This window comes from Delphinus delphis, chromosome 4 (assembly GCF_949987515.2).
Source record: "Delphinus delphis chromosome 4, mDelDel1.2, whole genome shotgun sequence".
Taxonomy (NCBI): Eukaryota; Metazoa; Chordata; class Mammalia; order Artiodactyla; family Delphinidae; genus Delphinus; species Delphinus delphis.
This window is the reverse complement of record NC_082686.1, coordinates 83,543,146-83,568,445: the sequence shown is the minus strand read 5'-3', so window position 1 is coordinate 83,568,445 and position 25,300 is coordinate 83,543,146. Positions and strand designations below refer to the sequence as shown.

General features: G+C 41.1%; 1 protein-coding gene, 1 long non-coding RNA gene and 1 pseudogene across 5 annotated transcripts in view; 2 read left to right on the top strand and 1 right to left on the bottom strand.

Annotated features, from left to right (window-relative positions):
* Positions 1–1,862: 1,862 nt before the first annotated feature.
* On the top strand, positions 1,863–2,044 carry LOC132424172 (translation machinery-associated protein 7-like; annotated as a pseudogene).
* A 1,637-nt stretch (positions 2,045–3,681) lies between these two features.
* On the bottom strand, positions 3,682–6,160 carry LOC132424171 (uncharacterized). The gene is made up of 4 exons (XR_009519173.1): positions 6,029–6,160; positions 5,808–5,889; positions 5,495–5,640; positions 3,682–4,018 (listed from the first exon to the last, which is right to left on the bottom strand). It is a non-coding gene; the product is annotated as an uncharacterized lncRNA (long non-coding RNA).
* Positions 6,161–10,447: 4,287 nt separating this feature from the next.
* KLHL24 (kelch like family member 24) overlaps positions 10,448–25,300 on the top strand; it is a 39,259-nt gene continuing 24,406 nt past the window's right edge. For 2 of the 4 annotated variants that reach the window (XM_060011049.1, XM_060011051.1), the window contains exons 1-4: positions 10,448–10,526; positions 15,284–15,414; positions 16,837–16,878; positions 20,648–21,628. In XM_060011049.1, coding sequence (XP_059867032.1) covers positions 20,709–21,628 — 920 coding nt within the window. In that variant the 5' untranslated portion in view covers positions 10,448–10,526; positions 15,284–15,414; positions 16,837–16,878; positions 20,648–20,708. Of the gene's footprint in view, positions 10,527–15,283; positions 15,415–16,836; positions 16,879–19,839; positions 19,913–20,647; positions 21,629–21,678; positions 24,609–25,300 lie in introns of those variants that run through there. The other 2 variants (XM_060011050.1, XM_060011052.1) reach the window with 2 other exon arrangements.

The window sequence follows — 25,300 nt, the reverse complement described above, 5'->3', positions numbered from 1 at the left end:
TCCCTTCTAAAGTTTCCTACAGTTGGCATGTAATACTTTTAAATTTGGAGGAAGGGAACTTTAAAAACTATTAATTTCTCCTTTTTAAAGCAAGGGATTATTAGTGAGAAGGTAAGAGGGAAAGTGTGAGCCAGTAATGTCATAAATTCCCCAGCACATGTGACTGTTCACTCCCAAAAGTCACTGAGTTGGAAGTTAAAAATAGAAAGAGCTGAGGGCTGAATTTGGGGGGGTAATGAGTCCCACAAGAAGGGCTGTGAGCAGGGCAAACTGAGGTGAAGTACAGGAGTGGGGTGACTTGGAGGGAAAGGTGGTTGACTGGGGTCCACCCTTAAGAGTATGGCTACATAAACAGGGCGTGCTGGTCCGGGGACCCAGCTTGGAAAGACTTTGTGGAGGGTATTGCTTCAGGAGTGGGAGAGTTGTTTTAAAGGTTCAGTAGAGAAACCGAGTTCAGTCTGATCACAAAGGAAGCAGCCGTGTCCTCCCCCAAATCGCATTAGCCTATCAAGCAGGCTTTTCACTCCCAGAGCTGGAAACTGATTTCTGGTCATTCGTAGCCTCTTACAGCCACCCAACTCCTTCCCAAAGAATTCTATGTGCTCCCAGGAATGTCTTGATTTGGGTGCTTGTTGAACCAAAAGAAATTTTCCACTGAAGTCCTTTCAATCAAAAAAATACACAAGGGGCTTTCCTGGTGGCGCAGTGGTTGAGAGTCCGCCTGCCGATGCAGGGGACATGGGTTTGTGCCCCGGTCCGGGAAGATCCCACATGCCGCACGGAGCGGCTGGGCCCGTGAGCCATGGCCGCTGAGCCTGCGCGTCCGGAGCCTGTGCTCCGCAACGGGAGAGGCCACAACAGTGAGAGGACTGCGTACCAAAAAAAAAAAATACACAAACTTCCTGTACCTCTAAAACTAGACAGGCCTTTAGAAATAGTTCACCCAAACACCTTCACGGTGGAAGGCACAGTGCTCCTTTTAGGGATGAGGAAATTGGGACTCAAGGAGATTAGGTGATTTGTCCAGGGTGACTGAGTAAGTTATGGCAGGGCTCCCCAGGATCCCTCTCTTTTCTATGTATTTTTTCCATTACCCCATGTTGTTCTTTGTTAAACAGGAAGAATCTTTCTTTGCTAGGATCTGTCAATGCACCATTATGTCCTGTCATAATAGTAATTATCATTATATTTTGACAAAATAATACTTAACCATTATGTCCTGGCTGAATAATACTTAACCATTTATTGAGGTCTATGTGCTCTTTTCATAAGCATTTAATTCTCATAATAAGAAGGTATTATTAGGTTTCACACAAAGAAGCTGAGCTTCAGAGCAATTAAATAAACCATCCACTGTCACCCTGACAGTGGTAGCAGAGTCAGGATCTGAAGCCAGTCCATCTGAATCCAAAGTTACCTTCCTGATTCTCCATAAAGAAACACTGTTGGCTATATATACACAATGGAATATTATTCAGCCTTAAAAAAGAATGAAATCTTGCTATTTGCAACAACATGTATGAATGTGAGGGACATTATGCTAAGTGAAACAAGCCAAACACAGAATGACAAATACTGCATGATATCATTTGTGTGTGGAATCTAAAATATGTTGACGCTATAGAACCAGAGAACAGAATGGTGCTAACAGGGGCTGGGGGCAGAGGGACGGAAAGATGTGGGTCAAAGGATGTAAAGTTCCAGTTATGAATGATGAATGAGTTCTAGAGATCTAATGTAGAACAACATGATTACAGTTAACAATATTTTGTTGTATACTTGAAATTTGCTAAAAGGGTAGATGTTAAGTGTTCTCACTGCATAAGAAAGGAAAAGAAGCTGGGGAAGGAGTGGCAGACACCATGTCCAGCTGCAAAGGTGGTAAGAAGAAGCCCAAGAAGCAGGCCAAGGAGATGGATGAGGAAGATAAGGCATTAAGCAGAAACAGAAAGAGGAGCAGAAGAAACTCAGGGATTTAAAAGCGAAGGCCTCAGGGAAGGGCCCCCAGGTCACAGGTGGAATTAAGAAATCTGGCAAAAAGTAAGCTGTTCCTTGTGCTTGAGGCAACGATGGTCCTTAATTCCATTCCTGTTTAAACATTTGGATCCCCTGCCATAACATCGGTTGCCACCTATAGCTAGAAAAGTGTAGTCTTATTCTTTTTTTAAAAAAATAATTAATTAATTTATTTCTGGCTGCGTTGGGTCTTCATTGCTGTGTGCGTGCTTCTCATTGTAGTGGTTTCTCTTGTAGAGCACAGGCTCCAGGCGCATGGGATTCAGTAGTTGCGGCACGCAGGCTCATTACTTGTGGTTCGCGGGCTGTAGAGCGCAGGCTCAGTAGCTGAGGCGTACGGGCTTAGTTGCTCTGGCATGTGGGATCTTCCCGGACCAGGGCTCGAACCCATGTCCCCTGCATCGGCAGGCAGATTCTTGACCACTGTGCCACCAGGGAAGTCCCTGAAGTGTAGTCTTAGAACCTATTCTACATTTAAGAATAAACTTATGTTAAAAAAAAAAAGGAAAAAAGAAACCAGTAACTATCTGAGGTGATAGGTATGTTAATTAGCTTGATTGTGGTAACCATTTCACAATGTGTACGTATATCAAACCATTAAACTGTACAAACTGTACTGTCAAATACACCCCAGTAATTTTTTTAAAGTACATAAATAAAAATACCTTGACTGTACACACACCAAAAAATCCTCTGTTGAGTCTCATCTTTCAAGGAGCTGATTCTCCATTAAATTCAGCATTCCTTAAAATTCTCTCATTAGTGGGCTTCCCTGGTGGCGCAGTGGTTGAAAGTCAGCCTGCTGATGCAGGGGAAACGGGTTCGTGCCCCGGTCCGGGAAGATCCCACATGCTGTGGAGCGGCTAGGCCCTCGAGCCGTGGCGGCTGAGCCTGCGCGTCCGGAGCCTGTGCTCCACAACGGGAGAGGCTACAATAGTGAGAGGCCCACGTACCGCAAAAGAAAAAAAAAAATTATCTCATTAGTGAAATTGTCTTTTCTTCAATTAAAATGGCAACCTTTAAGCATCTTGACATTATATAAGAACTAAATCCCTAAACTGGATTCATCCTAAACCCCTCCATAGAGCTTTTACCTTGGATTTGTTTTTATTTCACTTGAGTGTGCAAAGTATTATTATGATGTATTATTATAATAATGATTTGCACACTCAAGCCAAAAAAAAAAGGAACTCAGGGTAAAATTTTTATAAGAACCGTAAAGGAGAAATCTTAGATACTCCCTTGTGTTTGTTTGTTTTATTTTCCATTCTTTGGGACTTCCCTGGTGGCACAGTGGTTAAGAATCTGCCTGCCAATGCAGAGGACACGGGTTCGAGCCCTGGTCCGGGAAGATACCACATGCCGTGGAGCAACTAAGCAACTAACCGTACTGACCCTGCGCTCTAGAGCCTGCAAGCCGCAACTACTGAAGCTCGCACGCCTAGAGCCTGTGCTCCGCACAAGAGAAGCCACCACAATGAGAAGCCCACGCACCACAAGGAAGAGTAGACCCCGCTCGCCGCAACTAGAAAAAGCCCACGCACAGCAACGAAGATCCAAATTTATTTATTAAAAATAAATTTATTTATTTATTTATTTATTTATTATTTATTTATTTATTATTATTGAAAATAAATAAATAAATTTATTTTTTTTAAATGGCAATCTTCAAAAGTTTTGCATTATAAAACATCAACTCTGGCATTTAAAATAAAGTAAATAAATTTAAAAAATAAATAGTAAAAAGCAAGGTGACCTCCAATTCCTTACTCGTGTTGGGGACAAAGATCACTCAGAGTTCATCCTGAAAATCATCTAAATTTAGAGATTTCCTACCAGAGCAAAACTTTCATGCACCAGTAATAGAACCAGGCAGCCTTTCCAAAGTATGTCAGGCATGTGCTTGCAATGCTGTCACAAGCAGCGTCGAGTATCTGTCCCTGTGTGCTGGTGACCTAGGAGCCCTCGCTGTTTTCTAGGCCAGTTGCAGAGAGATCTGGGGCTGGAAGCAAAAGAGATTGCACAATAGTTAGCACAGGTGCTTATTTTTAATCACATTAGTCAGGCAAGCACTTTTTAAAATATTTTTTTAAATTTGAAAAGTGTATATATGTAGGTAGTTTTTGTTTTTGTTTTTTTTAATTGTCAAAAGCTTACTGAAAAAAACAAAGGTCTCGACCCCTACTCTTAGTCCCTTGGTCTGCATCTCAAAGGCAACCATGGTTTAAGTTCAGCGATGTGGCCTTTGAGTGTGGATATTTTATGAGCAGAGGCAAATTGCTTTTCTACATCTTGTGGGCAGTCTCTCTCTTTTTTAATCTTATAAATGCCCATTGGGAAAGACAAAAGAAGTTAGAGGACAGCACCCTGGTGAATGTTCAAAAAGTCTGGCTTTGGTTTCTAGCTTTTCTAAATCACTTCATGTCTTCAGGCTTTTTTTTATCAAATATAGTTTACAAAGGCTATATATTCTTTTACTCCTCCTTTCTTTCCTTCTTTACCCCTCCTAAAGCAAAGGACAGAGCATAGAGGACATAGCTAGAATTGGTGGGGAAGGGGACAGTAATAATAGTAATAAATTTGGTTGTTATTGAGCACTTACTATATCCCAGACACTATATTTTTTTTCTCATTTCATCTTCAAAACAATTCTATGAGGTAGGTGTTTTTATCCTCATTTTTACAGATGAGAAAACTGAGAAAGATTAAGTAATTTACACAAGACTATATAGCTAGTAAGAAAAAAAGCTAAGTTTTGAACCTAGACTCTTCAAGTCTAAAGTGCCAGTGGAAACACGTAGGTTTCAAATCTTCATAGGGAGATAGAGAACATGACTGTCAAAGTGCTAAGCTATGTAAGGGAGTGAAAAATAACAGCACAAATTAGGGTGGTCCTGGACTAGCAGTGTGTGGGAACTGCTCTGAGATCTGCATTAAAGTTTTTGGGAGGTTGCACTGTTCGCAACAGATGCTTCAGACAGAGCATACAATGAGCAGTGAGAATTCTTGGGCTGGAGATAGGTGGGCCAACCTCAACCAACACAATTTCCTAAGAAACTGGATGCAGTCTTTCAAGAATAGGAAACGTCTGCTGCAGATACTCGTGGTCAGGTCTAGCCCTTTCATACCTACTGAAGGATTCTTGGAAGGCTGCCCATCAAGCAAAAGGGATGGACAAGACACAAGATGGACAAGACACACTGTCCTAAACTGCAGGCATTTGGAAGAAGAGTGCCAGAGACAGCAGAGGAACATCAACTTGGAATTAGTACATGCCTCTTAAATGTCACAGGGTGGCAAGAAACTGGAGATGAAGTCAAAGTCTGCTGGGACCAGCAGCAGGAATTCTATGTGGACTCATAGCCATCTGTGGGACAGACTGCTGAGCAGCCTGTGGGATTATGGTCATTTTTAAAAACTGGCCTAAACTTGTGACCAGATGCCATGAGCAGAAGACACTTTCCATATGTGTTCATACCTGAGAGGGTTCTGCAGCAAGTCATAGGACAAGGTGCTATGAGGTGTCCCTTGGAGAATCAGGCCTACCTAGAGCAGTCAGGGCAGGAGTAACTTCCAAAACATCAGGTTTCTTCAGAGACCAGGGGGCCACCTAAATTCTCATTACTGGGGAAGTAATCAGGAAGAAGAGAGGGAGGTGAAATCAGATGTCCTTGGGGCAGAAGAATGAAGAGAAAAACAGGGACCAGCATCACATGCAGGGAGGATGCAAGTATGCCTCAGTTCCCTGAAGTCAGAGCCCAGGGCTCACGGTGGTAAGCAGTCATCCTTACCTGCATCTGGTGTGGCAAGTTTGGTCACAAACAGGATCCGAGGCACCTAGGTACCAATTCCTGGCACCTCATCGACTTCGACCTGTGAAGGATGGTTTCGAGAACAAAGCAAGCCTTGCCACTACACCCATACCACTCCCAAGAGAAACATTTCTTGTTTCAGAAGGAAAAGCTCGGGAGCAGGGGTAGGGAGCTCACCTTCTAGGTGGCAGAAGACTTACCTCTTTTCCCAGATCTCAAAATGGAAAATTTTCCATCTATGTCTTTCCTTGCTAAATCCTAATACAACTGTGTTTGACTCCAAGGTTTAACTGGCCTAGTAGGGCCCACGACTCTCTGGGCCTGGGTGAGACAGCCTTCCTGGTAACTATAGAGTCAGAGAGAGTCAGACCTCTGTATCCAAAAAGCTGCAGAGATGAGTCACATCTCTCTTCACCAGAGAAGGGAGGGAAGGGGTAGGCCTCATGACTGGAGAGGCTCAGGTGCCACGAGCAAATAGTGTATTGTGTTCACTCTTGTCTCCACTCAGCACTCTGAGGAGTTATTGTGTAACAGACTTGCTGAGATGTTAAACATGTCTGTGGAGGAAAAAAGGGTGGGGGTGGAGTGCGCTGAGATAATTTGTTATTTATGGTATTCTGTATCTTCTGAAGAGTGGAACTCTCTTGTTTGAAAGGTGATGAGTGTGAAAATGCAAAGTACTGAAAAAGAGATGGCGGGGGGCGGGGTGGAAGGGTAGAGGGGATTGTCTAGGGGGAAGGTGGCAGAGATCATGGAAGGGGAGGAACCCCAATCTTGTGGCTGGAGAGAGGCCCAGAGAAAGGGTGTATGGTGGGAAAAGAGGAGTAGTTGGTACCAAGGAGGAGCTGAGGTGAGGGAACAGAGATGTTTAAAGGGAATTGTTAAGGAGTTTTGCGATGTGAGATGCTGTATAATTCTCTTTGTGAAACCTTCAGTAAAATCTCCATTCATCAAGTGCTTTGCAGCTGGGGCTTGTTGCAGGGAAGGGGCAAATGTGCCGAGCCCGTAGCTGGTCAAAGGATCCAGCTGCATTCAAGGGCTGGGTATAAACACAGTGCTAGTGTCACATTATAAAGGATGTGGGAGGTGTGCACAGCTTCACAACGGGTGAGGGAGAGAGGAGAGGATCAGAACAGGTGGCACCAGAGATGGGCCTTAAAGGATGACCAATATTTCTACTGGAATTTGGGACAGGGGGACTTCAAGTGCAAGAGACCTAGAGCAGAGGCAGGGAAGTCTGAAAGTGTGTGGTATGTCTAGGGAGTGATGATCTACTATGTCCCAACTGTTGTCTGCGTGGGGAAGAGGAGCAGGCTGGAGAGAAATAAAAGAATGGCTGGAGGAGCTACGGACGCTTGGCCACCTTCAGACCTTAAAGGCTGTCACGAATGCTCTGGAGAGCAGAACAAGAACTTCCATGTGGTGTGTGCAAGAAGACAGAATATGCAGCAATATACTGTATCCCTGAAAGGAGAGGAAATTGGTCTGAAGACCCTCGGATTCCCCTCAGTAGCTACCTACTTCAAATGATCAAACTGACCTGGATGGTAAACACTGCATAAAGTACATCATGTTACAGGGGGAGGGGGGAGGGATGAATTGGGAGATTGGGACTGACATATACACACCACTCTATATAAAATAAAAAACTAATAAGAACCTGCTGTATAGCACAGGTTCAATACGCTGTAATGGCCTATATGGGAAAAGAATCTAAAAAAAAAAAAAGAGTGGATATATGTATATGTATAACTGATTCACTTTGCTGTACACCTGAAACTAACGCAACACTATAAATCAACTATACTCCAATAAAATTTTTTTTAAAATCATATTACCATCACTCAATTTCAGCAGATTGCCCCTGGACTTGACACCTCTGCTTCTGTTCCAGTGCCAGCTGAGGAAAAGGCTGCCAGGCAGGCATGCTCACTGATTTGTGGGGTACGCATAACTCCCAGGGCCCTCTACCAATGCCAAAACCACCTCTATTCCGAGGGCTGCCTGAGGAGCTCCCACACCCATCAATAGGCCCTTGCCTGTCTCCGGGGCTGCTGTCCTGTGAGTCCCCTCACTCCTTTCCACTCTCAGAACTGTGATTGATCACCCTGCATCCATCTGCCCCAAGAGAATCTGAGGACCTCATCATGCAGGCCAGTCCAAGGGCGTCCCAAGTGGTCTGGAGGCACTTTTATTTCTCTCAAGGCCCCTTAACCTCAAGAAGTAGAGATCACTCACCGGTTAACAGATACATATGGAACATCTACTTGGTATACTGCAACACAAAATGAATAAGACATCATCCCTGACCTCAGGCATTTCAGAGGATACTCAGTTGGGAAAGGCATGTAAATATATAGCTGACCCTTAAACAACAAGGGTTGAATTGCAAAGGTCCACTTATATGCAGATTTTTTTTTCAGTAGTAAATACTACAGTACTACACCATCCAGGGTTGGTTGACTCGGTGGATGTGGAAGCAATACAGAGGAATTGGGTATGTGGAGGACTGACTATAAACTATACACAGATTTTCAGGTGTGCAGAGGATGAGAGCCCCTAACCCCTGCATTAGTGTGATGTCACACAATTAGTGTGATGTCACACAATTAGTATGATAACTGCTGGGAAGGAGGTAAAGATGGGCTGCTGCGGGAAGAAGGAGGGGAGATACCTAGCCCAGAGGGCAATGAGGATGAATGGAGGGTTTCCTGGAAAGAGGACTCACAGGCTGACTCCTGGAAGGAAGAGCAGGAGCTAACCTAGTGAATGGGGTGAAGGGGAAGAGGGGGCATAAGGGGCATAGGGAGCAGGATATGGATGGGAATGGCCTGGAGACAGACAGCGAGAGTCCTTTGGGCAAGAGTCCTGTGGGAAGTTCACTGAGGCTGGTGTTCAGGCTGCAGAGTTGGGCCCCAGGGTGCATCAGGAAGACCCTTAAATGCTCTCTCAGGGAGTTGGAACTTTATGATGGTATTGAGGACCCCCAGGTGCTTAGCTGCCTTTCTACCCAAGGAAAAATGAAAAGCCATCCAAGACGGGAAGTTGTATACTGTTTAACTCATCGTTGAACAATAAATACATAGTCTTAATAACATAAACATTAAATAATTAGTTAAGCAGAAATGTAAGATATTGGAAGGATGGGGGACAGGGATGACAGCTCCCTTAATGGGAAATAGCCATACATTATATGGAAAGATAAATGTAAATATCAGAATAGCTCAAATTGTTGAAAGTGGCTGCTTCTGGAGAATGAAGAATGAGGAAGGGTGGGAGATGGTACTCCAGCTGTACTACTAGACTTGTAATATTTAACTTTGTAAATACACTTTTTAGACAATTATGTACCTATATTAATACATATATATATATATTTTTTAAATGTGTCAACCCCAGCCTCAACACTTAATAACTGAGTGACGAGGGCCAAATGTTTATCCCCTATGTGGCTTAGTTTCTTCACCTGTAAAATGGGATTATAACACTATCTTGCTGGGTTATTATGAAGATTAAAGGATATACGTAAAGTGCCTAACACTCTGTCTGGAGCTTAGTAGAAACTCAATAAATGGTAGGTATTTTCATTTTTAATAACAGATGGAAAAGAGAACTAAAATGCCTGTTTAAAAGGCCTGGACACAAGCCTTCTATATTATATACACCTCTGATCACTGGAACACATCCTCTTATTTAATAAAAGCATGACTGTATTCATAAATTATGGAAGAGAGAGAAATTATAATTTTGATATCAGAAACCAAAAACTAGTTAAATGTTTCAAAATCTGGAGGTGTACTCAACCTTGAAAAAAATATTTGCTGAAACAAAAAGATAAAATAATGTCTTTTGGTGTATATATGTCAGTCCCAATCTCCCAATTCATCATGCCCTCACCCCCGCCGCTTCCCCCGCTTGGTGTCCATACATTTGTTCTCTACATCTGTGTCTCTATTTCATATACACTAATATGTATAAAATGGATAACTAATAAGAACCTGCTGTACAAAAAAATAAATAAAATTAAATTAAAAAAATAATACTGTCTTTTGGGGAATCAGAAAACAGGGATTTGTGAAAACTTTGTCTGATTTGCATGTACTTTTAAAATAGAAAGTTAACCCAGGATGATACAGGTGACAGTAATAGATTTACAGTGAAATTTAGTTTCCCTGCGCTGTCTAGCTACTAGGGTTGTAGTCCCTTTCATCTCTCAGATCCTCAGATTTCCCGATTCTATACCAAGGGGTCAAATTAAAAGGTCTCTAAAGCCTGGTCCCAAACTCTAGGGTTCTGAGAATTCTTGATTATGTGCTTTTGCCTAGGGACGTGGCAATAAACATCCGACTGAGGTTTCCCACTAGGCTCCTAACACGGATGCAGTTTCTTAACCTATCTCTACCTAAAACTGTTTCCGAGTCAATAGCCCTTGGATTGGATCTCAAGCCCCACGTCCGACACCCGCCCTATAGCGGGAAATCCAAGCTGCCGGGGCGGCCACCCACCCCCCCGGAATAGGAACTACAACTCCCAGGGTCTCCCGGGGCGGGGGGCGCCCACTCGGATTGGCCAGGGTTGCGTGACGCTCAGTGTTTTGGCCCGGGCGGTCACATGTTTCCTTTGTTGTGAGGTGCGGAGGGACTGGTGGCTCGAGGAGACGCCGGCGCAGGAGACAGCGCTTCGCCGCCGGAAGCTAAGGTACGGCGGGGGCCGCCTCCAGCCTTCGCTGAGGGGTACCTGGGGATGACAGCTCCGGGACCGGCCGAAAGGCGAGGAACCGGCCAGAGCCGGGGGCGGAGGGGCGGCCGAGGTCTTGACCACGGGGATGTCTGCAGGAGGGAAGCCTGCGGCGGTCGGCCTCTCGGAGCCAGAGGAGGGGTCCGAGGAGAGATTGCGGGTGGGGCTGCAGGGCCCCTGTTTGGGGCGAGAGGTCTCCGGGGCTCCCCTGGGGGTTGTCCGCCCCGGTTCCGCAACCACACTCTGAAAGGAAGGGCACCCCCAACTCCTGACACTACCGCCCCGGAACCGCGGCGCTGCTGGCGCACCCGCCGGGGGCGGGTTGGGAGGGGCATGGCCGCCGGGGCGGGGGGTAGCAGGTGCGGGTCACCCTGGGGGACGGGGAGCAGCTGGCGGACAGGGCTGGGGAGAGGGGTCCCGCATTTTGCCGATGGGCTTCGAACGGAACGTCGCTTTTTTAATCGAAGGTAGCGCTGAGAATGCGAAGGTCTGAAATCAAACCTTTCCGCTTGGTGGGGGCGACAGTTTGATCCTAACAGGGAGGACTGACGGGTCAAGTTAGGTCCCAGGGCTGCAGGCTAGAGAATCCCCATTAAAGCAGTTGCGAAATGTGCTTGGCGCCGTCACCTGACCGTTACCCCCGCCCTCACCGCCAGCGAGCCTTTGTTTACCACCGCTCGCCTGGGGGCCCGCTCCGGGAGCCGGGCCCTAGAAAGAAGGTCCCCCGGAAGTGGGCGCGGGCGGGGGAGCGGGCGTTCCGCCGGCGGAGTCCCCGCCTAATCTCCCCTTCCCACCACTCCAGGCCTCGGTTTCTTAATTTAGTTCCTAATGGCCCCGCCCCCAGGTTCTGGACACTCGGGGCGAAGACTGTTAACGCGGCGGGGATTGGGGCCCTGCGGGTGCTTTCGGGCGGAACGACTGGGCGAGTTCCGAGTGTTTATTGGTGGGTGTCTTGTCGCGAGGTGGACTTGCCCAGGCAGTTCTTCCCCGCCCCCTTGAAGGTTATCTGGAGGACACGCGAGAGCGCGCGCTCGCCTCTTGTGCAGCTGCGACCCGAGCGGAGCATCTGGCGGCGCGCGCTGCCGAGCCGGGGGACTCGGGAGCTAAGCCCAGCTGACCCGCTATCCTTTGGTGGCTGCCGCGGCTTCTGCCTGAGCCTGTTCTGGGGCCCGCGGAGGACCGGAAAATTATCCCTCTTTTAACTCCTGTCGCCCTGTCTACCCAGATGGTGGGAAGAAAGCCATCAGGCGAATTAGTTCCTGCCTGTTCTGTAAACAGGGTTTAAATAGCTAAATAAGGACCGTAAAGCCACATTTTAGAGTGCCTCACAGTCACTCCTGAGGCAGCGAGCTTTCGCAGTTAATGTTAGTGGATTTTAATGATTAATCACTTGCTCTCTTGAACAGCTTTTTAAAAATCATCTCTTAGTATTTGCAGCTACAGACTGTTTATGTCCACCGGCGAGGTTGGTTTTTGTCAAATACGTAAAATAGATGAAAAATCTGCTTGCTGTCGACTAAGATGTAAAATTAGAATTCTATTTTTTAAAAAAATAACTTGAGGATATCCTCCCCCCCGCCCCCCCAAAAAAGTTAAGATTCTTCTATACCCCGGTTTAGATGAGTTGTTTCCTTGTTTGGGGGATTATAGCTCACTCTTCTATGATGACAGTAATAAAATCTACAAGAACAATCATTTTAGCCACAGTGTGTTGAAGATGCGGTTTTCCTAATCTGTGATTTAATAGGTAACTTGGGTTTTATCAGATTTTATTTTCCTATAAATCTGTAGGAATTCACCCAAGACAGTGCATTTCTGTAGGAGGTAGATTGAGCGCCCTGAGTGAAGCAGGAATTGACTATGAACAGTTCTCATTGTATGCATTCTTAATTTATTTTTAAAATTCAAGTTGGGATGACTATGCCCGAAGGAGCAGCTTCTGTGATCCTGAACTGCCTCATCTCTTGTGCATTGAAGGCATTTAACATTTCTAAATAAGTACAAGTTGCAAACCTCTAACCTTTGTAAAAAATAAAACCACCACTCATAAGCCTGCTTATCCAGACAAAGCCTGCTTATCCAGACAAAGCCTGTTTAGTCTCTAAACAGGAAGAAGAAATAATATTCTGAGTTGGGGTTTACTATCAGCTTTAATTTAAACTTTCTTGGCTTTTGTCCAAGTTGCTAAAACCTTAATGCTTTTTCAGAAAACTTTGTATTAGTTTCTTTGTTTTTCTGCCATTTTATTAAAACCCAAAGGTCAAGCCTGTGAAAAACAAATACTATTCATTAAATGAGGGACTGCAGTTATTTTTTTGTATATACTCCTTTTTTAAAAAAATATTTATTTATTTGGCTGCACCAGGTCTTAGTTGCAGCACGGGGGGATCTCTTAGTTGCAGCATGCGGGATCTCGTTTCCTGACCAGGGATCGAAATCTGGCCCCCTGCATTGGGAGCGCAGAGTCTTAACCACTGGACCACCAGAGAAGTCCCTGTATGTACTTTTTTCTTACCTAGGAATTTGGGACATCCTTTTTCAATAAATATTTAGGTATGGATTGTATAAAAAATGTAAATAAAATATCCTAGTATATCCTCATAAGTATATGAAATATATAAGCATATATATTTTGTATGATTCTATTTCTGTTGTGACTGAAACAAAGAGTATGTGGCCATTTAACAACTGTTGATATTTTAAAACCCTATTCTTTCTCCTATTAAAAACAATAGTTAGGGGCTTCCCTGGTGGCGCAGTGGTTGGGAGTCCGCCTGCCGATGCAGGGGACACGGGTTCGTGCCCCGGTCCGGGAGGATCCGGCATGCCGCGGAGCGGCTGGGCCCGTGAGCCATAGCCGCTGACCCTGCGCGTCTGGAGCCTGTGCTCCGCAATGGGAGAGGCCACAACAGTGAGAGGCCCGCGTACCGCAAAAAACAAACAAACAAACAATAGCTAAACTAGCTTTTTTAAATTAAAGTTTGTCACTCTGCCTAAATTCATCACCCAGGGGCTACAATATTTCAGCATTTGGCACATCTTAAAGTCTGCTAAATTGATGTCTAAAAGTCATTAGGCTTTGCTCTTTACTCAGTGCTTTCTAAAACTTACTTCTGTAAATAATTTGTATCACCACTAAGGTAAATAAAAATCACTGACTTCAAAGTGCTTTTATCCATAGAGAGGTCACGAAAAATGTTGGATCTCAAACTTGTTCAAGTGGCAGAGTACTGGGTCATGTCCTTGCAGATTTAATTAATTCTAATAAGAGAACCAAAAACAATTTTTTAAAAAAAATTATTTATTTTGTTTATTTTTATTTTTGGCTGCGTTGGGTCTTCGTTGCTGCGCGCGGGCTTTCTCTAGTCGCGGCAAGCGGGGGCTACTCTTCGTTGCCATGCTCAGGCTTCTCATTGCGGTGGCTTCACATTGCGGAGCACAGGCTCTAGGTGTGCGGGCTTCAGTAGTTGTGGCTCGCGGGCTCTAGAGCACAGGTTCAGTAGTTGTGGCACATGGGCTTAGTTGCTCTGCGACATGTGGGATCTTCCCGGACCAGGGCTCGAACCCGTGTCCCCTGCATTGGCAGGTGGATTCTTAACCACTGAATCACCAGGGAAGCCCCCAAAAACAATTTCGCTAAAAGAAAAGATAACTATATATCTACAGGTCTTAAGATTTTAAAATAAAACAATGCATTAGATATCTTCTAGCAAGATAAAACCAAGGACATTAAGTTTACATGTCAAGTAGGTTCAGTAGGACAGCTTTATATCAAGTATGATGATTAACAATTTTTTTTCCTTCCTTTGGGGGTTGGGGAATATTAGTAGCCAAAAGTTTTAAAGCAAGGGAGCGAAACAGTGAATGGATAAGTTCAATTTTTTTGTTCTGTGATTTGGGAGAAGACAGTATTCTTTTTTCAGTTATAGAACCATAATTGTTTAGTCTGACACATTGCTTAAGAACTCCTGAATTTTTCATCATCAGATACCTCTTATTTCTCTTTCTCTCATTAATCAAAGTAATAATGTATTGACTATTTCAGGTTCATGTAAACAAGGGATAATCACTTGCTATAATTCTAGACAAAGAAATTTAAGGGTTTTTTTTGGTTTCTAATATCTTATGGTGAGTAAGTATGTTATTGGTGGTTTCGTTAAGAAAAAGAGAAATGTTGAAAATAACAGCTTGAAGACTGGACTTTAGGTGTTGCATTTGTAAAATTTGGTTCAGGAACCACTACTCCAAGAGTAAAGGTTTAAATTGAAGAGTATAAATTTACAACTTTTAAAAAGTGGTCATTAAATAGAATGGTTCAAATAAATTAGCGTTTGAGAAAATATGGTGGAAAAAACTGCTTGGTTTCAGATACTTCCATGTTAAATATTTCCTAGTTATTTTTAAATAATAGATTTACTATGTTACAGTGTTTTCTGACTTCCTTCTGTTGAGTTACTGTATATCTTTAAAGATAAAACTCTTAATTCTTTAGTAATTTTGCTGTTTCTGCTATGTTGTTCTTCATTCAAAGTTCAATTTGAGAAAATGGAGTAGTAGTGTGGAGCATAGCATGTAGCAATTCATTACTGCAAGTTGCAGGGACCATGTTAGTCAAAATGTTGTTAGTTTCCTTTACCATCTGGTGTTTATTAGTCTTTGTAAACCCCTCACTAATCCATGCTATCTTAAGGCTAATAGTAACTTGTTTCTTTGTATAGGGGTCCTGCATGCTAAAGGAAAAATAAGCTTGATTGCAGTTCTACACTCTAAAATCAATTCTGATACTATATAACACCTTTGGACCTCTGACACTGACCTCCTTGGTCCCTAGCCCTTACTGATTAGGTTGGTAAGTATTACCTAAAAACCCTGCAGAAAATGCCCGGGTGAGTTGCCTTGCCCTTCTACTCCTTAAGGTATAATTCTAGACTAGATCAGTCATGAGAGAATGTATTCCCATTTGCACTCCAGCAGAAAAACAATTTGTGTTTTCTGCTAGAGAAACACTGAGAATTTGAATCTATTGTAGTATCAATCTTTGAGTTCTTGTTTGATTCTAATCTTAACCAACCCCACAGCATCTAAAATTGGATCTGAATCCAATATTCACCACCCCAGTGGCAGACAGGGGGTAGGCTTTCTAGAATTGTTTCTTGAATTGACTTGAATCCCTACATTGGCTCAGGATCTTATTGTCTTATTGGGGGAAAAACTTACTTAGCTAGGACTAACAGTCCCCTAATTTGACCAAGTTGAAATATTCTTTACCAAGATATACACAAGTTAGATTGACTTTTGCAAATAAGGAAACAAGCAAGATAACATTCACTTCGCAATCAAACAATAATCAGGGTATAGAGATGTGTGTTTGTGTATACATGTAGAAAAAAATTAGTAGTCCATATCTTGGTTTTCTGGATCCACTTTTGAATTTGTCTAAACTTGTTAAGAATTTATGAGTTCTATTTATAGATACCTAGGCCAGAAACCAGAATCACTTGTGCTTAAATACTGTTGGTATTCTGTGTACAGTTCAAGGTTCCAGTATTCTCTCTTAAGCATTCCTCTCTTCCCCTTCCAACAACAACAATGAAAAATTGTGCTGAATTTGTTGGTTTCTACAGGTACTAAAGTCTATAAGGATCAAAAAAGCAGAAGAAATATGCATTTATATACTAAAAGATTTAACATAATTACTTGATAAGCATGGTGATTCTATATGGATAATCTAGATAACTAAGAATTAAAAACTGAAATGTTTTTTCCTGAATTACCCAGAATACTTGAGATTTTGTCATTGCTTTCAGTTATATAAAATATATAATGACTAAACTGTTTGCTTTGGGTAGTATTGATAGACCAACTCAGAATTATTTAATGACCCCAAACTCAGATGAAACATTAGTTACCAGACATTCTTCAAATATCCAGTGCAGAGTTATCATAGGATATGTTTCCTCATCTCAATTCCACCGTTAGCTTGATGTTGACATGAATATTTGTTTACTCATCTTTCACTCAAGAAACCTTACTGCAGGATAAAATTGTCAAGTAAGGAAGTTGATAAATAAGGAAACTATTTTAGATACAGCATAAAGTTATTAATTTGCTTTAAGGATTATTCAGGATTGGTTTTCCTATGCAGAAGTTAACTTCCAGTCACAAACTGAAATCTACTAAAACCTTCTTTCAACATATTAGTAAATAACACCAATTATACACAAAGTGATTACTATCTGATTTATGTGTTGCTGTTTTCCATTTATTTTAGGTGTGGAAAAACTGGGGCTTTGATCAAGCAAATGCTAAAAAGGTATTATATTTATAACGTTTATAAACTCTCTAAGCATTGTTATTAGAAAATGTAAATCATTTTCCTTCAACCAGGGGTCACAGACCATCAGAGTAACAGGGAACAATTCTATCCTCAAGATCAGATAGGAAGGCAGCATCACAGACTTTTCTGTTACCAAATAAACTTCTTTTTTTTTTTAAATAAATTCATTTATTTTTGGGTGTGTTGGGTCTTCGTTGCTGCATGCGGGCTTTCTCTAGTTGAGAGCGCAGGCTCCAGTGGTTGTGGCTCATGGGCTTAGTTGCTCTGTGGCATGGGATCTTCCCGGAACAGGGCTCAAACCCAACCCATGTCCCCTGCATTGGCAGGCGGCTTCTTAACCACTGTGCCACCAGGGAAGCCCCCAGATAAACTGTTTACACACTCCTTTCTACTCCTTCCGAATATCCTCAGTCCCTATTCTACCGTTTCTCCAGTCCAAAAGACACTAAAATAAGTTATCTCCCTTCATTTTTCTGGGACATAGGCCAAAAACAGGTAATTTTAAAATCTACCTAGCAATCTGAAACTAGGTCTACAACATTTATGAGTTCTGTAGTTGGAAATAAACTCTAGAGTACTCTTAACCAGAAGAATCTTTCTCTTAAAATTCTTCCTTTCAAGTGAGAGTTTAGTTCCAAGAATAAAGCTCCTGAAAGAAATGAGAGAAAGAAAGGGATACTACCTTTTCTAGACAAATTATGTGTCTTTGGCAGTCAGTCATTGAGAGTCCAGTCACCCTTGCATCCACTAACTTATGTAGGTATTATTTTCAGTCATTATATTTCTTGGGAACAAACATTGTCGTCATGTTTTGCCTACTTATTTACTACTTTTTCCTGATGGGAATAATGATGCTTTGATATTTGCTAAATTTTTAGAAGAATTCAGTCTAATTTTAAAGTCTACTGAATTACATCTGGAAGCCCAAAGGATACACTCTGAAATGCATCTCATATTCCTAAGACACAATTGCATAAATCATTTAGTGTGTCATCAATACAAAGAGTTTATATTTCGTGCTGTTGTGGACTAGTTCATGGAAGAGTTCTCAGAAAGTCCAGAGAAAGTGAGGCTGTCCAAAAAGCCACACAGAAGCTTCTTGGAAGGAAATAGCCCAGATCTATGAGATAGTCTCTTTTACATACAAAGCAGTAGACAAGTATCTTGTTGCTGTTGAATGCATTTAATACCAGGTGATTTTATAGCTATTCTAATTCAGGATTTTCTGGTAAAGCAGTGGAAGACCTCTTGGCAGTCAACAATCAAAGAAAATAGCCGTGAGAATTCAGGGGCAGAAAATAGCATAAAAAGACCTTTAACTTATATAAAATTTTAATCAGCCTTATATTAATCCAACTCACTCAATATGCTATCCCCAAATTTATCAGATACAGATACAATAAGATACCAGATAACAAATACCAGATACAGTAAAATTATTGGATACAGAAAGCAGAGTGTCTTTTCATTTATGTTTTCCTACTTGTCACTTTTAGCCAAAGGGAAATTCTTAGTACTTGCAGTATGTTATTTTGTTTTGCATTCTGAACACATTTTCATTTAAACTTTGAGAAAGCAAAAATGTATGGGGGCTTTCCTGGTGGCACAGTGGTTAAGAATCCGCCTGCCAATGCAGGGGACACGGGTTCGAGCCCTGGTCTGGGAAGATCCCACATGCCACAGAGCAACTAAGCCCATGTGCCACAACTACTGAGCCTGTGCTCTAGAGCCCATGAGCCACAACTGCTGAGCCCACACACCACAACTACTGAAGCCCATGTGCCTAGAGCCCGTGCTCCTCAACAAGAGAAGCCACCACAATGAGAAGCCTGCACACTGCAACAAAGAGTAGCCCCCGCTCGCCGCGATTAGAGAAAGCCCGCGCACAGCAATGAAGACCCAATGCAGCCAAAATTAAATATAAATAAATTTATATATTTTTTAAATGTATGGAGGTAGAAGCCAATTACAAATAACACTTTGGATCACATATCAACTTATAGAGATTTGTGAAAAGAGAGTAGGAGTAGAAGAACCACCTTAAAAATCAAAATTTAAGAGAATTGATAGCTATAGTCCAGTGCCTCAATCCATCAGTTACCTATTCAGAGCCGTTTTTGAGGGAGATTTGAGTATGTTTCTAATCAGTGAAAGGGAGCAGGGCATAAATAACATACATTTAAAAAAATCTAAAAACCCAGTACTATATAATTATAGTGCAGATTTTGGGTAAAATAGAGGCAGACAGAAGATAAATAAATACTTATCATTTGACATACGTGCCTCCTTTTTTCTATGCCTAGATGTAATGATACTTAAATTTTTTTATTTTCTTTGCGTATTTTTAAAAATATTTATTTATTTGGTTGTGGCAGGTGGGCTCCTTAGTTGTGGCACATGGACTCCTTAGTTGCGGCTCACCAGCTTCTTGGTTGCAGCATGTCGGCTCCTTAGTTGCGGCATGCATATGGGATCTAGTTCCCTGACCAGTGATCAAACCCGGGACCCCTGTATTGGGAGTGCAGAGTCTTATCCACTGCACCCCTCTTTGCATATGTTTTTTGTTTGTATGTTTTTTGTGTATTTTTTTCCTTTTCCAGCAGTAAAAACATTTATACATACATACATCTATACTATAATTTGTGCCTACGTAGCATACAGAGAGCTTCATAAGTCTTCCAGCTGCTTTAGATAAAAATTCTTAGAGACCTACCTAGAATGGGGAGAATCTGAGAAAAATTCTTATCAGATACCCCTAGTCCAGCTCTAACTCTTGCTTCAGTTTTTTTTTTAACATCTTTATTGGAGTATGATTGCTTTACAATGGTGTGTTAGTTTCTGCTGTATGACAAAATGAATCAGCTATACATATACATATATCCCCATATCTCCTCCCTCTTGTGTCTCCCTCCCACCCTCCCTATCCCACCCCTCTAGGTGGACAAACAGCACCGAGCTGATCTCCCTGTGCTATGCGGCTGCTTCCCACTACCTATCTGTTTTACATTTGGTAGTGTATTTATACCCTTTTGCATATGTTTTGATAATCTGCTTTTTACTTACTACCTGGTTAATGCTTCCCCATGTCATTAAATAGTCTATATAGTTTTTAATGGCTGCAGGGACTGTGTTCCATCCTTAATATGTACTATGGTTTAACTAATCCGCTATTGTAGGGTACTTAGGTTGTTTTAAGTATTTTCTATTAATACAGCATTGAACAACTATAGGTAAATCTTTCCGTATAATCCTGATTATTTCCTTAGGATAGATTGCTAGAAAGCAATCTATCTACTTACTGTTCAAACAACATACATATTTTTAAAGGCCATTGTTAGATATAGCTGAATTCTTCTTAGCAGCACTATGTTAAAATAATAAACATTTATATTAGGGTTTGAATGTACTCAAGTTCTGTGTCTTACAGCATTCTGACTTAACTCTACATTCAGTAACTGAAACCCAGTTGTGTAAAAGGGAAACAGAAGGTTATTAGTAATTCACAACTTACATAGCATCTTTTCAACTGGGGGGGTTTAAGGACTACTATTGCAAATTACCCCTAATGTTCTAATTGTATAAATTTTTATTTATCAGTTTTTATTAAAATGAGATATAGTGCTCTAAAGCCTGTATGAAATATATTGATTGTGTAATTTTATTGTAGTGTTTACATCAAAATGAAATGTCAGTTGAGTACTGAACTTTCTACATATTGAAGTGGGTTGATTTTTTTTACTTTTAGCCACATAAGGAAGATCCTTAACAGTTATTTCTCAACAATTATATAGTCAACTGATGTAACAATGGTACTAATATTGGGACGAAGACTAAACAGAGAGGATCTCGGAGTGCGTGATTCACCAGCAACAAAGCGTAAAATTTTTGAAATGGACCCTAAATCTCTGACAGGCCGTGAGTTTTTTGACTTCTCTTCAGGATCATCCCATGCTGAAAACATACTCCAGATATTTAATGAATTCCGAGATAGTCGTTTGTTCACAGATGTTATCATTTGTGTGGAAGGAAAAGAATTTCCTTGCCATAGAGCTGTTCTCTCAGCCTGTAGTAGCTACTTCAGAGCTATGTTTTGTAATGACCACAGGGAAAGCCGAGAAATGTTGGTTGAGATCAATGGTATTTTAGCTGAAGCTATGGAATGTTTTTTGCAGTATGTTTATACTGGAAAAGTGAAGATCACTACAGAGAATGTACAGTATCTCTTTGAAACATCAAGCCTTTTTCAGATTAGTGTTCTCCGTGATGCATGTGCCAAGTTCTTGGAGGAGCAACTTGATCCTTGCAATTGCTTAGGAATCCAGCGCTTTGCTGATACCCATTCCCTCAAAACACTCTTCACAAAATGCAAGCATTTTGCATTACAGACTTTTGAGGATGTGTCCCAGCATGAAGAATTTCTTGAGCTTGACAAAGATGAACTTATTGATTATATTTGTAGTGATGAACTTGTCATTGGCAAAGAGGAGATGGTTTTTGAAGCCGTCATGCGTTGGGTCTATCGTGCTGTTGATCTGAGAAGACCACTGTTACATGAGCTCCTGACACATGTGAGACTCCCGCTGTTGCATCCCAACTACTTTGTTCAGACAGTTGAGGTGGACCAACTGATCCAGAATTCTCCTGAGTGTTATCAGCTGTTGCATGAAGCAAGACGGTACCACATACTTGGGAATGAAATGATGTCCCCAAGGACAAGGCCACGCAGGTAAGAAGACTGTTTACATATTAACTACAATATAATTAACAAAAATTTTTGTTTTTAAAATATTTTAAAACTTCCTGAGTGTAATCTCAGTGTAGTCATTTATATGTATCATCTGCATGTTGCTTTATATAATTTGAGATTTGTTTTGGATTACAAATCATTAGAATTTCTCTCCCAGTGAAGACTAGATTCAACAATAGCATTTTTCGTTACTGTTATTCTGAGCTACGAGATGGCACTGCAGAGGGTCTTTGCAGCTATGTATGTTTCAACATATTTAATTTCTCTTAACCTTTGTAGGGTAACAAATTTATTCCACTTTTTTTTCCCCTAAAGATCTTTGGATGTAAGGTAGCTAGACTTTGTTAGACTCTGTTGGACTGCCTCTACGTATAAAAAACAATTTGTATATTCACAGACTAACCGTTTTCCTAACAGATAGCATGAAATATAGAGGTGAAGTAAGTAAGCTAATATAGATTGAGGGGGTTCTCAGATGTAAAACCAAGGCTTCAGATCTTTTCTCATTGCCACAGTTACTAGATTTGAAACACCTATAGATTTTAATTCATAAATTGTAGAAAAATAATCTCTATGCCTTAATAAGGGAAGGAATAGTATTAAACGTGTTTTACTGTGAATAAGCCAAAATTGGCTATTGTGAGAAATATTATAGTAAAGAATCTTTTAAATATTTTTCTAACAAAGCTAACTTTTTTGGTGTGTTTGGTAAAAAACACATAACATAAAATTTACCATCCTAACCATTTTTAAGTGTACTGTTTAATAGTGTTAAATATATTCACATTGTGTGAAACTGATGTTTATTTTCCCATACCACCTCCACTTTTTCTATAAATTTACTATAGCGTAGCTCTCAAACCACATTTTTGGCATTGATTTTGATTATCATTCGTTTGGCATGTGATTAAAATTCAGCATATTGTGAGATAGCATGTTTTTAATTAAAATTCAGCATACTGTGAGATAACATGTCTTTAAAATCTACACTAGTTTGGATATAGCAATATTTAATCTGTTTCTTCATATGTAAAATGAAAATTATGATAAATGGTGCTTACTTCACAGGTTTTGCCATTGAAACTATTTAATGCAGTAATCCTTAAGCTTCTCAGCATAGAAAGTGGTACATAGGAAGTGCTTTAAAAATTATTGGCCATTATTATTTATATAGTGTAGTGTTGGTCTGACCCACTTTAAGAAAACTCCCAGTACTTTACAGTCTGAACTTCTTTATAAATTGGATACAATATTGAGTAACTATTATTACAAAAATTAACGTAGGGGCTTCCCTGGTGGCGCAATGGTTGGGAATCTGCCTGCCAATGCAGGGGACACGGGTTCGAGCCCTGGTCTGGGAAGATCCCACATGCCGTGGAGCAGCTAAGCCCGTGAGCCACAACTACTGAGCCTGCGCGTCTGGAGCCTGTGCTCCACAACGGTAGAGGCCGCGACAGTGAGAGGCCCGCACACTGCAATGAAGAGTGGCCCCCACTCACCGCAACTGGAGAAAGCCCTCGCACAGAAACGAAGACCCAACACAGCCAAAAATAAATAAATTTATTTTTTTTAAAAAATTAACGTAATATTTCTTCGTATTAGGGTTAGAGTGCATTTTCTCTTCAAAGTCAGGCTACTTTAGTTAAAAGTAATTGTTTTATAAGAAAGAAATAGAAGGACTTCCCTAGTGATGCAGTGGTTAAGAATCCGCCTGCCAATGCAGGGTACACGGGTTTGACCCCTGGTCTGGGAAGAACCCACATGCTGTGGAGCGACTAAGCCCGTGAGCCACAACTACTGAGCCTGCACTCTAGAGCCCGTGAGCCACAAATACTGAGCCTGTGCACCACAACTACTGAAGCCCACGTGCCTAGAGCCTGTGCTCCGCAACGAAGAGTAGCCCCCATTTGCCGCAACTAGAGAAAGCCCGCACGCAGCGACGAAGACCCAACGCAGCCAAAAAAAATAAAACAAATTTAAAAAAAAGAAATATAAAATACTTTACTCCTAGTCTTTTAACAAAGAACAAAAACTGCAGTTTTATTCTATAAAATATACTGATGATTTTTTTTAAGTTCTTCCATTTAGGACTGTTAAGAGACTTCGACTGAGCCTGAGAATGTGACAGACCAAGGTTCTTAAATGTATTACTTAAGAAAGCTAAACAGCTTTGGGACTGTTCCAGAACTTTTCTGGGCAAACAGGGTCTTTCCAAGGGTAGAATCGTATACTTTTACAAACAGAATCCCCTGTGGCAGACAGAATGGTTTTGGGTCAAATAGAGTTAATAATATCTATCCCCCATATCTCCCATCTGCATAAGATTAGAATAGGGACCAAGGAATATATGTTGTAGAATCAAAAGTCATTTATATTAAAATTATTTGTTTATAAAGATATGACCGGAATGAAATCAGAGTACAGCCTAAAGGTAATTAGCCTTACGTTATAACTAGAGAATTTTCTGATTTTCTTAGTTATTTGATTTACAAAATTACAATTTTAAGGGATCCAATTTTTAAGGGAACCAATCCATTTCATACAGTGAAACACATCTATATAAGATTATGATATCATTTTTCTTTAGGAGGCCAGCAGGAGAAAAATCAAACTATAGTTTTATTGAATTTGCAAACTATTGTAAATATAATAGCAGATATTTATTTTATGTAAATCTTATATTTTATGTATTACGTGAGGAATCTGGAGGAATCCTTTATTTTACAACTCTGCCATCACCTTCTATCCTTTATATTCTGTCTTCCACTTACCTGTTACTGCATGTTAGTACTAATCACTACGAATTTCCTTATCTGAACAATATGTATTATTTATACAGGTTCTCATCTTTCTGAGAAGCTACAAACTTTGTAAGAGGAGTGATGCCTCCACTTCTTCAACTGCAGCTCACTCCTCTGACTTCTGCTCCAGTCAGTCTACTGAAACTCCTCTCAATCAGGTCATCAGTGACCTTCTGTTCGTTATTTGTTAGCCTCTTTTCAGTCTTTATTCACCTTGATCTCTGTTTAGGATCTGACATTTTTAATTGCTTTAATCTGTCTTGAAACTCTCTTCCATTAGCTTCAGGAGTACAATTTCCCTCATGGTCCTCTTCTCTAGCTACTCATTTTCAATTTGATAGCACTTTTTCTAGTGTCTGAAATGTTGATATTCCCTTGGTTAATCTCTCTTCGTCTTGCCTTGATACTTTCCTAGATGGTCTCATCTATTCTCATGGTTTTGATTACCATGCTTGCTATTGACTATCAAAACTATATCTCCAGCCCAGACTTTTTCATTTGTTCAGTCATTCAGCCAATGTTTTTTTTTTTAATTATATACATATAGTTATACATATATAAAATATATATATTTACTTGAAGATGCATCTTTAAAACAATAACATAGGCAAAATTAACCTCAAAGTTAAGAATAATTCTTTCATATTATTTAATATCCAATCCATATTCATATTTCCCCAGTCTTTTCCAAACTGTCCTTTAATGAACCTGGATCCAGTCCAGGACTACTTATTGCACCTGGTTATTTCCATGAAGTCTTTTATTTCAAAAGTTTCTTTTTTATGATTCTGACTTGTTCATGGTCAAGTTGACCAGAAAAATATTCCACCTTCTGTATTAGTCTGATTGC